Raw genomic sequence first — 13,205 nt, forward strand, 5'->3', positions numbered from 1 at the left:
GAGGCGCTGGAACAGGTTGCCCAGGGAAGCTGTGGCTGCCCCATCCCTGGAGATGTTCAAGGCCAGGTTGGATGGGGCCTTGGGCAGCCTGGGCTGCTGGGAGGTGTCCCTGCCCGTGGCAGGGGGTGGAACTGGATCTTTAAGGTTCCTTCCAACCCAAACTATTCTATGAGTCTATGATTCTATGAAACATACTGCAATTCGTTTATTTAAAACGCGTGTATTTAGCACGTGTACTTCCAGGACAGCCCTCTGAAACGCTCCCTGCCCTCCTTCCTCCAGCCCCGCGGGCCCCGGGCGGGGCGCGGGGCAGCTCCTCCCCGGCAGCCGCTCCGCGCGGGGCGGGGCCGCCGCGTCCACCCGGCAGCGTGATGGGCCCGGAGCTGGACCCTCTGTTCCAGGCCTGGAGCTGCTTCAGGCGGAGGAAGTTCGAGCGGTGCTCGGAGCTGTGCTCGGAGCTGCTACGGAGCCCGCCCGGCGAGCAGGTAGAGCAGGCGGCGGCCCCGCCGAGCCGGGGAGCGAGCGCCGGGCAGCGCCGCGCCGGCCGCGGGGGCTGCGGAGTTGCGGGCAGGAAGGCGAGGGCTGAAAACCGGCCTGCCTAGGGGTGTTACCGTTCCATTTTCCTTCCAGTACCTGAAGGAGCATACGGGAAAGCCGGGGAGGGACTTTTTACGAAGGCTTGAGTGATAGGACGAGATGGGGTGGGAGGTTGCTGTTGGGACGGGCCCAGAGGAGGCCACAAGGGTGATCAAAGGGCTGGAGCAGCTCCCACACGAGGACAGGCTGAGAGAGTTGGGATTGTTCAGCCTGGAGGAAAGGAGGCTCCGAGGAGACCTTATAGTGACCTTCCAGTACCTGAAAGGGCTACAAGAAAGCTGGGAGGGACTGTTTACAAACGCCTGTAGTGATAGGACGAGGGGCAATAGGTTTAAACTGGAGAGGAGCAGATTTAGACTAGACATAAGGAAGAATTTCTTCACAATGAGGGTGATGAGGTACTGGCACAGGTTGCCCAGGGAAGCTGTGGCTGCCCCATCCCTGGAGGTGTTCAGGGCCAGGCTGCATGGGGCCTTGGGCAGCCTGGGCTGGTGGGAGGTGTCCCTGCCCATGGCCGGGGGCTGGAACTGGATGATCTTTAAAGTCCCTTCTAAACTATTCTGTGAGGCTATGATTTCACACAGAATTTCGGATGTCACAGTTGCTATACAGATTAAGCCTCATTAGTTTAAGAGACACCCACTGTAGCTCAGTTTATGTGCAAGCATTGCCATGGGGCAGAAGGCGTCTCTGTTCCTCGCTCTCTGCTCTCTGTCCAGCTGCAGAGACTCTGGAAATGTTGGGCATGTGTTGTTCGATACCTTGTATTCTCTCATCCTTGTGTAAGAAGGAAGGATTTGAGGATATTGTTTCTAGAGTATAATTTGTATGCATGTAAATGGTTTTTACTGCGGTATTTGGAAAATAGTAATTGAATGGACTTCATAAATGTTTCATGGTAAATAAGCCTCTCAAAGTATCCTATAGCTGCGTATTTTAAGAAACTTGAAGGCAGTTCTTTTCATCACAAAGGAAAAGTCTTTAAAGAAGGCTGCACAGTCACACAGTTGTATACATGTAAAGCACAGTAATGGTTTCAACTGGTTAAGGATAGATATTTAAATACGCTTTCGCTTATAATATATACAGTGAGGCCCCTAGTCAGGAGCCATCAGCAGAAAGGATTTTAAGGGAGGAGGCATTCCAAGAAAACTGGTAAAAGAGATTAAGTAATAGTTCTGTGCAAGTCCTGTATAATTGATGTGAGTCTATGTTTTGGGGTCTTGTTACACATCATCTTTGCATATGAAATACAGCACTTAATTTGTGATTACAGGGTCTGGATTCGGTACAGATAATAATAGTAATTTAGAGTGGTAAAGGTCACAGTGCTTCTGTTGCTTTTCATTTACAAATGTTTTAATTGGTAAAATGTTTTCCAGTCTATGATCTCAAAATGGAAGTATAAAGACAATTGCATTTCTACTGCTAAAGCTCAGGTATAAAATTGTTTTGTTACACCTGGCAACTCCGGACTTTTGCTGGGCTATTTCCAGTAGCACTAAGGAACTTCTTGAAGACATCTGCAACTGACAGAAGTTTGGTAAGGAACAGAAGGTTTAAAAGGCTGGGGAAAATGTTTAGGAGGAAAATAATAAAACAGCAATGAGAGGATGTAGGTCCCATTTGGTTTTCCTTCTTTCCTCCAAATATTGAGCTCATGTGCTGCAAACATTTAAATATATAAATTAAATTGTTTTCTTAAATAAAGCTACTCATTCTCACTAGAGAGCCAGGACCTTACGTAGCGATATAAGAGTTTTTCCAAATACTATAAAAGTTGCAAAAAACATTTGATTACTTAATTAAATCTTTGAAATGATCACACTAGCCTATAAGCTTCATCTTCTACAAGAATGAAAAAGTGAAAGCATTTAAGATAATTATGCATTGAGAAACAGGGGAGGATAGGAATATGAATGGTGTCTATACTGCATCGAATCACAAGCTCTTGGGAGAGGGCCTCTGGATTTTAAGATGGAGTTTCATCAGTGTTTTGAAAACACTTCCAGGTCATATTTGACTGCAAAGGACTGGACTTTATTAACTTCAATATGTTCATTTCAGAACTGTATTCCTGTTCAGTTTTGTTTTAAACTAGTACTCTTCAGCAGCAGCGTATTTCGGACCTACATGAAAGTTTACATAGAAGAAAAATGTCTTCGGTTTCAGTAGAAGCAAACTTGAAATATGATTAGTTTGGCTCTTGCCCCATTTAATCTTCTTGAGGAAACCTTGTTAAGAGGTCTGTTTATGCAAGAATTAATGACTTCTGAAAATGTTTTAAAATATATCTACTTTATCTTGGAAAATATCAGTTGTCTTCTTAAACATTTTAAGTCTGTGAAACAATGTTCCAGTCTCTATTTCAGTCAGTCTTGCTCTGTTTAAGTACTTAAATGTAAGTGGAGTAACAGTTCAGAGACTTCTTAAAAAATAAAATAAATAGAGAGGTGATTATTAAGTGGCAATTCAGCTTGTTTCTTTAGAAGGATCATGAAATATACTCTGCTTCCTCGTGTATAATGTAATGCCTACACAGCATTCTCCTATCGTTCTTCTCTGTTTGAGCATAGCTGCTGACAGGAGAAGTTGTGCCATTATTTATACCACTTCTTTATTTCGGTACAGCAGTTTAGAGAAACCAGGGTATAGGTTAAATAACTTTCAAGAGTGCAGCTTGAACCAAACTTAAACCAACTAGACATACAGAATCTTACATTTGAAATGTCTTCAAGTAAAACATTGTCTAGTTATCTAGTTAAAATACAGCTTTAACATTTGCAGCAGACCTAACATGGAATGACATTTATCTTCTTCAGTCAACTGTGCTCATGATGTTTTAGATTTTACATTTTTTTGTTATGATCAATACAAAATCTTAATGCTTACTGGCCTTTTTTTTTATTCTGCTTTTCATTTGTGAAGTGTTACAGGTCTTTGCCCTAGCTGTGCTGTTGGGCTTTCAGTTTTCTAACACTTAAGGTATCAGTCTCTCAGGTTTGCCTTGCTAGACGTCAGGCACAGAGTAAAGGAAACAATAAGGTGCCTCAGGAATGTGTTTTATATATAGTTGAAACCTTACAAACTATTTTGAACCTGCTTAATAAAACAGAATGAAAAAACAACTGATGTTTATGTATTACAGCATGTATACTTTGCATTTAATAGAACCATTATTTTTATAAAACCTTTGGAAGATACTGAAGTCCAAGGCTGAGGTAATCAGAACTGAAGTAAGTGGCATACATTACTTAATTGTCCTGACCCACCTAGTCTAAGAGTATTTTACATTATTCTGTATTTATTCTAATGGTAGCATATTGGTTAAGTTGCTGTAGTTGTATATACTAGAAAAGTGATCTAAGATTACTTTTTGTTAAGAATTGACTGTTGATTCCTGAACTCTGTGTTACTTTTGACAGTGGTGTGCTAATGAAATCAATAGTTCCTAAATATTTTGATCAAACTTTATTTCTGTCTTCATCAGCCACCTATCAGAAAATGACACTGTCTTCCATCTGTGTGACTTACATTAATAGTATTCTAGAATAACCTGAATAAATAGCTGAAATTAGATATGTATAATTTTTGGCACATAACCCAGTATGTGTGCTTTACTATGCTTAAAAAATACATAGCAATTCTAAAACATATAATGTTCAAACCCTGAATGGGAGCACTTCTGCAAATCAGGCCCATGACATGTCATGCTGGGTGCCAGGAAAACAAACACTCAAATGACAACACTTATGGAAAGTTTGGATTAAGTGAGCTGCTGTGCAGCACAAGGGAGTACTCAGCTGCTGTAATCACCCTGCCATCTGTTCTTGTCCTCTTGTCCCATATTCTGCTAAGTGTGTGCTTCCCAGCCTCTGCAACTAGGGAAAAAAGGATTTTATAACAATAGTAGCCCTCGATTCAGGGATTCACTTCTTTGAACAGCATTAGGATATGATATAAACCACGTCACAGGAGATGCTCGGGAATGATTGAGTTAAACTCTGACTGTTACAGATCAGAACTTTTTCTTGCTCAGGCCACTAGCCTTCTCCTTTCTAAGATGCATCATGTAACAATAAGTAAGTAAAGGAAGAGTCTAACACTGATAATCTGAGAGTGGTTTTATCCCTCAAAGAGAAGACCTTGCTTGTGTGAAGACCTGTCCATTTTTTGCAGCTATCAGCTGGTCTACTATGTCATAGCACCATTCCTGCTCCATTGCATCCACAGCACTTTCAGTTGCTCATAGTTTTGTGACGTTGGCTTTCTACAGTTGCCTTAGAAGTAGGTGGTTTTGCCAGTTACACTTACAAATGTAATAAGAAATTTTCTTTGCCAGTATATCTTGATGCATCTCTTAAATTAGCACTCCCTGTACATGTAGCTTAGGATTCAGAATATGTTTTCATCGGAAGTATAATGATGTTTAAGAAGTTCTCCTTTAAGAACATGGTAAAATGAGTTTACTGATGATCCAATCAATAGTCACAAGTACTTACATTTAGACCTTGCTTAATTGGCTCTTTGAACTTTGTCACTAGATGCAATAAGCCCTAGAAAGTTTTTAAAGGTATGTTGTGGACCTTTTAGCCAACTGGGCATGAATCAGGAGTTTCCTTATGCAGCAGTATTGAATGCTATGCCATTTTAAACTGGATAAAGCACGATGAACATTTTGAGACAAGAATAATTAGCTGCGACTGAGTTATATTTTATTAAATACTTAAATGTTTTTTCTATAAAATGTCATGTGCATTTCTTCATTTAAGAATTAGGAGTATAAATTTTATTGACTAGCATTGGGGCATACAAGCACATAAGCACTAATGTTGAGTTTAATTATTTCCTATTGTAACCAGACAGGCGTTGTCTTCGGTGTTTATAGTAATATCATGACCTAGAGGAAATACAATCCAGGGCTGTCTCTGTTGATCATCCTGATTAGTTACCTAATCTGATTACTCTTCTTTGTGTTCCATATGTCAGATTCAAGGCAATAACCAGCGCCAATGTATGAGGCCCGCTGTAGTTTAGCAATTAAAAAAATGCCTAATGTAATTAATAGACATACAGTGGATGTCCTGCCTTTAACTTGGTTAATGGTGTGCTATGAGGATTTGCTTTGTTTTCATTCGTCCTTGCTTCTCCCACAGTGAACTTTCAGCTACTATTACTTGCATAGTACTGTTTTTTCTAAGGTCATAAACAATTCTGTGGTAACTTTATTAAGTGCATGGAACTTGATTTGAAAAAGTGTCTTCAACTGATATCAGGTATTGGTTCAAGAGACTAATTATCATGTTTATGCTTAAAAACTGGTGATACATACAAGGAAGTCATTTTTCCTGCATAACGTTTTTCTTTGTTTCTAGTTTTAATCATTAGAAGAGCATTTTCAGAATATACTAATTTTACTATTCTGCATCTATTAATACATACTCACCTGAATTTAATTGTAGAGTGAAGCTCTATTAGAATATAAGGTATATAATCTTTTACATTTCCTCTTCTAGGCTGCAAGCATTAGAAGACTTAATTTTTCTAAATATTTTTGGTCTTCAAATAAACTGACTTTAATTTTAAAATGCCTTCAGTGGATTTAGAGGTCTGGGTTAAATCCTTCCTTCACTGCTTTTACAATCTTATTAATTTCAAAGGAGCTTTATATGTGTAAATGAAGAATAAATTTGACCTTTTGTTTTGAGGTACAAGCTTATGAGGCGACGCTGTTTGTTTAATCCTCTCAAAGAAATCTTTATTCGGAATCTAGTTCCAGTGGATTACTTGCATGAGTAGCAACTGTTGGATCCAAAACTGAAACAATATACTAGGGTGTATGAAAAATGTATTCTGTCCCCTGCCATTATGAGAAAGTGATGTTTTTAGTATTATTGGTTGACTCTACTTTCTTCCCCCAAGTGTTGCAAAAAACAGTGAGCAATGCAATTTCTGAATTTTTCAGTAGTATGAATACTCCTGCATCAGAAAACTTGTTTTATTTTTATATTATTGTTTTAAACTAATGAACAGTGCCTAAAGTAAGATAGACATCTGTAACATGAAGGCATTTTTAAGTTAGTGTTGATGTAATATTCCTAACCTTGTCCTCATTACTTGCTGTAGCACATTTGGTATGGAAGACCACCTACTGCTCTTAAACCATTTTCTAGTACACCATATGTGCTGTTACACTTGGACACAATGCGCTTGAATAAAATGCAAGCTGAAATATCTCAATATCCTTTGCTTTATTATTTAGAAAGCTAGTACAGTTTATTTTTTAGAAGGTGAATACCATAAATAAAACAAATTATTAAAAGAATTTGAAGTTCATTTAATCATACATCTAAAATATAAAGGCAGTTTTCAGTGCCTTAGTCAAGCCCAGGTACATAACAGACAGCTGAGATTAATCCCTCAATTAATGTTCAGTTCCATAGAATACTCAATTTATAAGCTGTGTTATACATTCTAACACCAGTGAACAAGTATGTGATTCCAAATATGGTCCTTAAAAGGCCACAGAAATTCCAGTGCACTACAAAAGGAAGATGTGAGAGCATCACCAGTCTTCAAAGTGTCGTGGAAATTACTGAGTAAAAATATTCAAATTGAAAGAAGTAGACCATGCCTCATACTACAGAGGAAAAGGATGAGCTAGACCTTGCTGTTTTCTTGCTGAAACATGAGCCAGCAGTGTGCCCTCGCTGCAAAGAGAGCTAACAGCATGCTGGAGAAGACATTGGTGTGATCTAACAGAAGCCTTCTAATACCTATAAGGAGGTTATCAAGAGGATTGAGTTAGGCCCATCACAGTGGTGCATGGAGCAAGACACACTGAATATAAGTTGAAATGAAGGAGGCTTTGGCTTGATATAAGGAAAAACATCCCTGTGTGGGGACAGTCAGGTGATGGAATGGGTTGCACAAAGGCAATGTACTGTCTCCAGCCTTGGAAGTTTTCAAGACTAAGCTGGACAAAGCTCTGAGCAACCTCAACTGACCTCAGAGCTGACCTTGCTTTGAGCAGGGTGTTGGACTAGAGACCTCCTCAAGTCCCTTTCTAGTCTGAATTATTCTAAGGTTTTATAGTCAATCTAATATAGACGGTTGAACTGAGATAGATTTACACAAGGCCAGATATGTAAGAAATTTTCCTCTGTCTCTGGGAGCAGAAATGATCTGAGTCTGTGAAAGATTAATAGTAATTTAGAGAAGGCAACATCTCTCTCCCACCTTCCTTGTTTTTCCCTCTAAAGCTAAGTATATGTTAGAGTGGAAAAATTCCTCCCCAGTGCCTGAAAGTGAGTAGCAGAAGCCCTGAAGAGTAGTTTAAATGTTACGTAAACATGATAATGATACAATAAATAATGATGAACATATATTTCCTCAAATAAATACTCCAAAGTGACTGTTTAGTCACTTTTACCTCAAGTTTTCAAGCAGATGCAACTTCCTATGTTTTGGCTTGTAGTAAATTTCAGTGGTAGTTTTGCTTGTTGGATGGTGCCACTAAGCAATTAGTTTGACGTTTATTTGACTTAGAGCATTACTCTCCAGAATACAATAAATACATCATGTCCATCATGAAAGTACAGAATGAATTAATTATGTGCATAAGTTTTCTTACATGTACTTCAGTGATATCACAAAACTGCACAAAGATGGATTTTATTATGTAGGCATTCTAAAGCCCATGGCCTAATAATCCAGTTTTCAGAGATTTGCTTATATTTTCCAAGCTTTTCTTTCTTTCTTTCTTTCTTTTTTAATTTTAATTTTCATTTTCTTTTTTTAATGTACCATTTTTTCAGTCTAATAATTCTGTAATGTTAATCTAAGATTTTGCCAATGTTTCCCAGTAGAAGCAAGAAAGCAAAAGGTATCTGAAAAATGTACTTAATGCAAATCTGCTCTCATTGTGTAAAACATTGATTGGCTCCGTAATGTGTTTAAGTTGAGATAATGTAATAAAAGGGAAATTTGAGTATATGTGTCAGAGAGAAAACATTTGTGCAAAACAAGGTGGCCACCGAATACAATTCCATTTTTGGGGTTTTTTTTAATTGTTTGATATTTCCATTCCTTAGTTTCTGTTTCCTCTCTTTTCAGGAGCCTGATTCTGAATACAGCGTGTTCCAGGTAAAATTGTTTTAATAAATGCAATTATTAGATACAATAATTAGGAAGACTTTCTGACGCACTGAATAATAGTTATTTTGTTGTTAAATCCTGAATGGTATAAACTTGTTTTTAATAATTGCTAAGGCAGTGCATTTGATAAGATATATTTTATAAATAGGCAGGCTTTATATATTGCATATATTTACATATTTCTACAGTTTATTTCTCATTTATTTCCTATTGGTTTATTCAGTAGTTCAGTGGCTTAGTGCCTTCTAGAAGCTGAATTGAATCTATCTAGAACTGCATGACCTTCATCTGCTGATGGGATTAGGAAAAAGTCAATGTGTATTTCACAAACAGAACGCTATGTTCTTGGGGTTTGTGTTCCTGTTTCATTTAATGCACTGTAATGGTGGGCTGTTTCCTATGTCCTTCCTGCTCCTGCAGCTCATTCTCACTGCCTGCTTTGTAAAGAGTCTGGCAGTCTTGAGGCTGCATAATGATGATGGGAAACTGAGAGTAACTGGTTAGTTTTCACTCTGTCCGCATTAGCCCTAGATTATTGCAATGGGAAGTACAGTCATGTGCATCTGCTGGCATCTTTTGGCTCCAGCCCAAAGTAAGGAGAGATCAAATGCAATTTGAAATTGCATCTTTAAATACAGCTCAAGAACACATTTTATCTGTCTGCCATTACGTTTCAATAAAGTCTTGCAAATTGTTTGCATATAAGATGGTTTCAGTGAAATACTGCCAAATATTTTCTTGACTAAGGATTATGCTTCACAAAGTAGTTGTGTTCTGGGATTTTCGTTGCATATGGAATCAGGTTTTGATAATGGAAAGGATTATTGGAGAATGAAAACTCTTAGAAATGTGTTACCAGATTCAGAAAACACCTTTAGATGTTTTTGGGTTTTTTTAAAGTTTGGGTTTTGGACTTTCCAGGACCAAGAGGAAGATATGTGGTTCATTAACAAAGCAGTTCTTAGGAACTAAATGAAAAACACTTTGCCACTTTTATTTCTGGAATTTAGTTGTCTTAAGAAATACTTTATATAGTTTCTGTACTTATGGCACTTACAATATCACTTCTCTTTTTTATTATGATTAGTTATTGTAAAGCTGTGTTCTGATTATGAGTTAAGCAAGCTAAATCTGTTATTATGTTGTGAATACATGGGTTGTCCAAAATGAGCTGTCCCGTTCTTGATGCTACTGTCAAAGTGCCCATTGGTTATTCTATGATTCTATGATTCTATGATTTCATAATAATGCAGATGTTCTTTGTAAGCACCAGACATGTTGCTTGTCACAAAACAAAATTACTGATCCTGCAAAAAGAGAGCTGGTAATATGAATGAAATCTGAAGTTTTAAGTGGACAAACTTGTGCTAAGGCTAGGTGTAAATAATATTGTCATGTGGTAACTCAGAAATACGTGTGCTTATTTTTACAGCTTTTTGTGACTGTAAGTGAGCCACCTTCTCACTGTTAACACTGTAACTGTGTACTTTCTTGGGAACATAATTATTAAAATTTTTCTGAATCACTAAAAACTGCAACACAGAAAGCAGGCTTCACACAAGGATAAAATAGCTATAGGAAATACCAGGACTGCTGGAACAAATTCTTTCTATAAAGTCAGCAAAAGTTGCAATTACTGAGCTGTTAGGAGAGTCTTTGAACCTTGCACGACTTTTAAATCTTGTGATAAAAGACACCTTTACTTTGTGAACAAAAAAAAAAAATCAAAATATGTTGGGGAGTGTCTGATTTAACAGAGAAGTGTAGATCTCAGGCTTTCTTTTAAAAAGTAAGACAGTAACCATATGGCATAGTTTTAATTAAGTCCTTTGTGACTGTCCATGGAAAAAATAACATTTTTTTACGAATTAAATGAATGTCAGAAATTTCATTAAATTCTTTTAGAAAAAAAGGTCTTTTTCTTACATCTGCCTTTGTGTGTCAATACGCGTTTCTTATTCCCTTTCCCATGGACTGATTTTTCAGAAATTAAGCACAACAGTTTCATATGAGTCTTATAACTATTAGGTATTTTTAATTGTCTTCTTGTCTCTCAAGGCAAAGGTTTTTTTTCTATAGTTTAAGTAACGAATTCAGCATTTTTCTCTCTTTTGCTGTTTTGATTAGAAGTCCTGCAACAAACATTGCTGCAGACAAAGCTCTAGTCTACAGGCTGATGTTTAATTAAAGTATAAGATACAATTTGAATTTTTTGTTGGCTGTGAAGACTCAGACTAGAAGCTAGAATGATTCTCTTTTTTTATGACAGATGTTTGTCCCGTAATGACAGAGGCATGTTACTTTTAAAAAAAAAACTCATGTTTTTTATTGGGAAAAAATCACAGTGGTCTGTCTACATTGAGAACTGGCCCCAGTTTTAGCAGTTAGTGTAAAGAAGTTTCAACTTTCAGTCCCAGAAAAGATCATTACTCTGGGTAGCTTTTCTTATCTCTACTAGCAAACTAGCCTGTGTTTGGCTATACCGAGAGCTCTGATTTCAGGGTGTTCCCTATATAGACATGGTTACGTTGACTTCAGATGGATGTGTCTTTGGAAGAAGCAGAGTGCTGCCAAGGTGTTAAAAATTTAACAAACTAAATACTTCTATAGAATAATGAAAAACAGTTAAGGGTGTTGAACATCTAACTGCAAATCTCAGTGCTAATTAAAGGTTGTAACCTTTCTACATAAGAAGAAACTAAAAGATAATAAAGCTGGACTGGATTATGTCTGTCTGGCCTAGATTCAAATCATCCTGCTTTGTTAATTTCTCTTCATACTTGAACAAAGATTTCTAGTTGTGGTTGAACTGGCTGTCTAAATTCCTCCGTTAGTTCTGCTTGGAGGAAAGCACTTCTAAAAAGGAGAGTTAAATATTTTAACGTTTTTACATATACTTTCTTTTTTATAGACAGTTATAAGGTTGCACGGAAATATGAGGGCATTGTGGACAAAGGGATGGTCTGAGACATAATGAATGAGAAGCATCCCATTAAATGGTTATATAAGTTGTTAAATAAGCCCGAGGTCCAGAGCTTCCCTTACCTGTTATGTAGAACAAATGTTTCCATGTATTTGACCTTTAGTTCTATTAAGGTAGCATCAGTCTGTTTCTATTTTGAAATGAGTCCTTAGCAAATATTAAACATGCTTTTCCACCAGACTGCTGTACTCTGTGTCAGAAAAGAAACAAATCTAATTGTTTTGGCAGTGATTTTTACTCTTATGATGGTCTGTTCAGTATCTGAAGGAATATCAGGGATTGATCTTTTGGCTCACCTTATGCCAGCTCCATAAGTACATTACAGGCATATTAAGTTATCAAAGTGGTTGGATCTGCACTTTGTTGGTACTTCCGTATGGCTGCTGCTGTTTTTTCTGTTCCTTATTGCTTTAGTGTCTCTACAGTCTATGCAAAGCTTGTCACGTAGGCTAGAATTAGGCTGCACTTTCCATGCTGCTCATATAATGCTTCAAGACATTTAATGCAGTAATTTTTTAGTTCAGTTCACTAACAAGTGCTCCAATAATCTCACAATCTGAGATGCTTAATCTATACATTTACACAATTTTTAATATCTGATTCTTTGAACAAAGGAGTTTTATGTTGTCTTTCTAAAGCCTGTTGATTGTGGATAGTAATATACTATGTCTTTAACTGCTGGCTAAAAGATTTTCTTCTTTGTCTACAGATGCCTGGGAAGGGTAGTACTTTGCATTACAGTGTTTTACCTTCATCTCATCCTAATTTAAATAAGGTGTCTGTCACCCGTTGGTTTTGAATGGCACTGATGGCTGCTGATTTCTTCAAAAGCACAAGATCTGAAGAGTTTTCTGTGTCCTAAATTTGGGATAACTTTTCACGAGGCATGAAATTCTGTCCTCTAAACTCAGTGGATATAGCTGTTCCACTTTGAAAGAGTTATCTAAAGTCTTGATCCTCTTTACCTTCGTCAGGCAACTAACTGATGGATTTACCCAACTTTTTAAGTCAATACCTTATTAAAGCCTGTTAAAACTGTGAAGGGAATAATAGTAAAAAAAAAAATGGCAAAATTTCTGATTAGATTATTTACTTGGTGGCTTGAAGATATTTTACTTTTTAACTTTATCCTTATTCAGGCTGCATGGAGCCTGAAAACGCGAGCTTTGACAGAAATGGTGTATGTGGACGAAATTGATATGGATCAAGAAGGAATTGCAGAGATGATGCTAGATGAAAATGCCATTGCTCAAGTTGCACGTAAGAACAACTTTCACTTAATTATATTAAAGGATCAAGAGCTCTTTTGGTCAGGATTGTCATCTAGCGTAAAATATTATGGTAAATACTGAGGTGTCGTGATATGGTTTTAAGCTATTGTCACAAGAAGAGTTTTAAGAGGTTTTATGGTTGTGTGGCAATGTTGAGATACACATTATTGTCTTGATATAGTGCTTAGACCTGTCAG

General features: G+C 37.5%; 1 protein-coding gene across 2 annotated transcripts in view; it reads left to right on the top strand.

The window, feature by feature from the left end:
- Window positions 1–345: 345 nt before the first annotated feature.
- The window catches only part of TTC8 (tetratricopeptide repeat domain 8), a 40,330-nt gene continuing 27,470 nt past the window's right edge, over window positions 346–13,205 (top strand). For both annotated transcript variants that reach the window (XM_069858655.1, XM_069858656.1), the window contains exons 1-3: window positions 346–485; window positions 8,713–8,742; window positions 12,877–12,997. In XM_069858655.1, the coding sequence (XP_069714756.1) occupies window positions 372–485; window positions 8,713–8,742; window positions 12,877–12,997 (265 nt within the window). In that variant the 5' untranslated portion in view covers window positions 346–371. The remainder of the gene's footprint in view (window positions 486–8,712; window positions 8,743–12,876; window positions 12,998–13,205) is intronic.

This window comes from Phaenicophaeus curvirostris, chromosome 5 (assembly GCF_032191515.1).
Source record: "Phaenicophaeus curvirostris isolate KB17595 chromosome 5, BPBGC_Pcur_1.0, whole genome shotgun sequence".
NCBI classification, from domain to species: domain Eukaryota; kingdom Metazoa; phylum Chordata; class Aves; order Cuculiformes; family Cuculidae; genus Phaenicophaeus; species Phaenicophaeus curvirostris.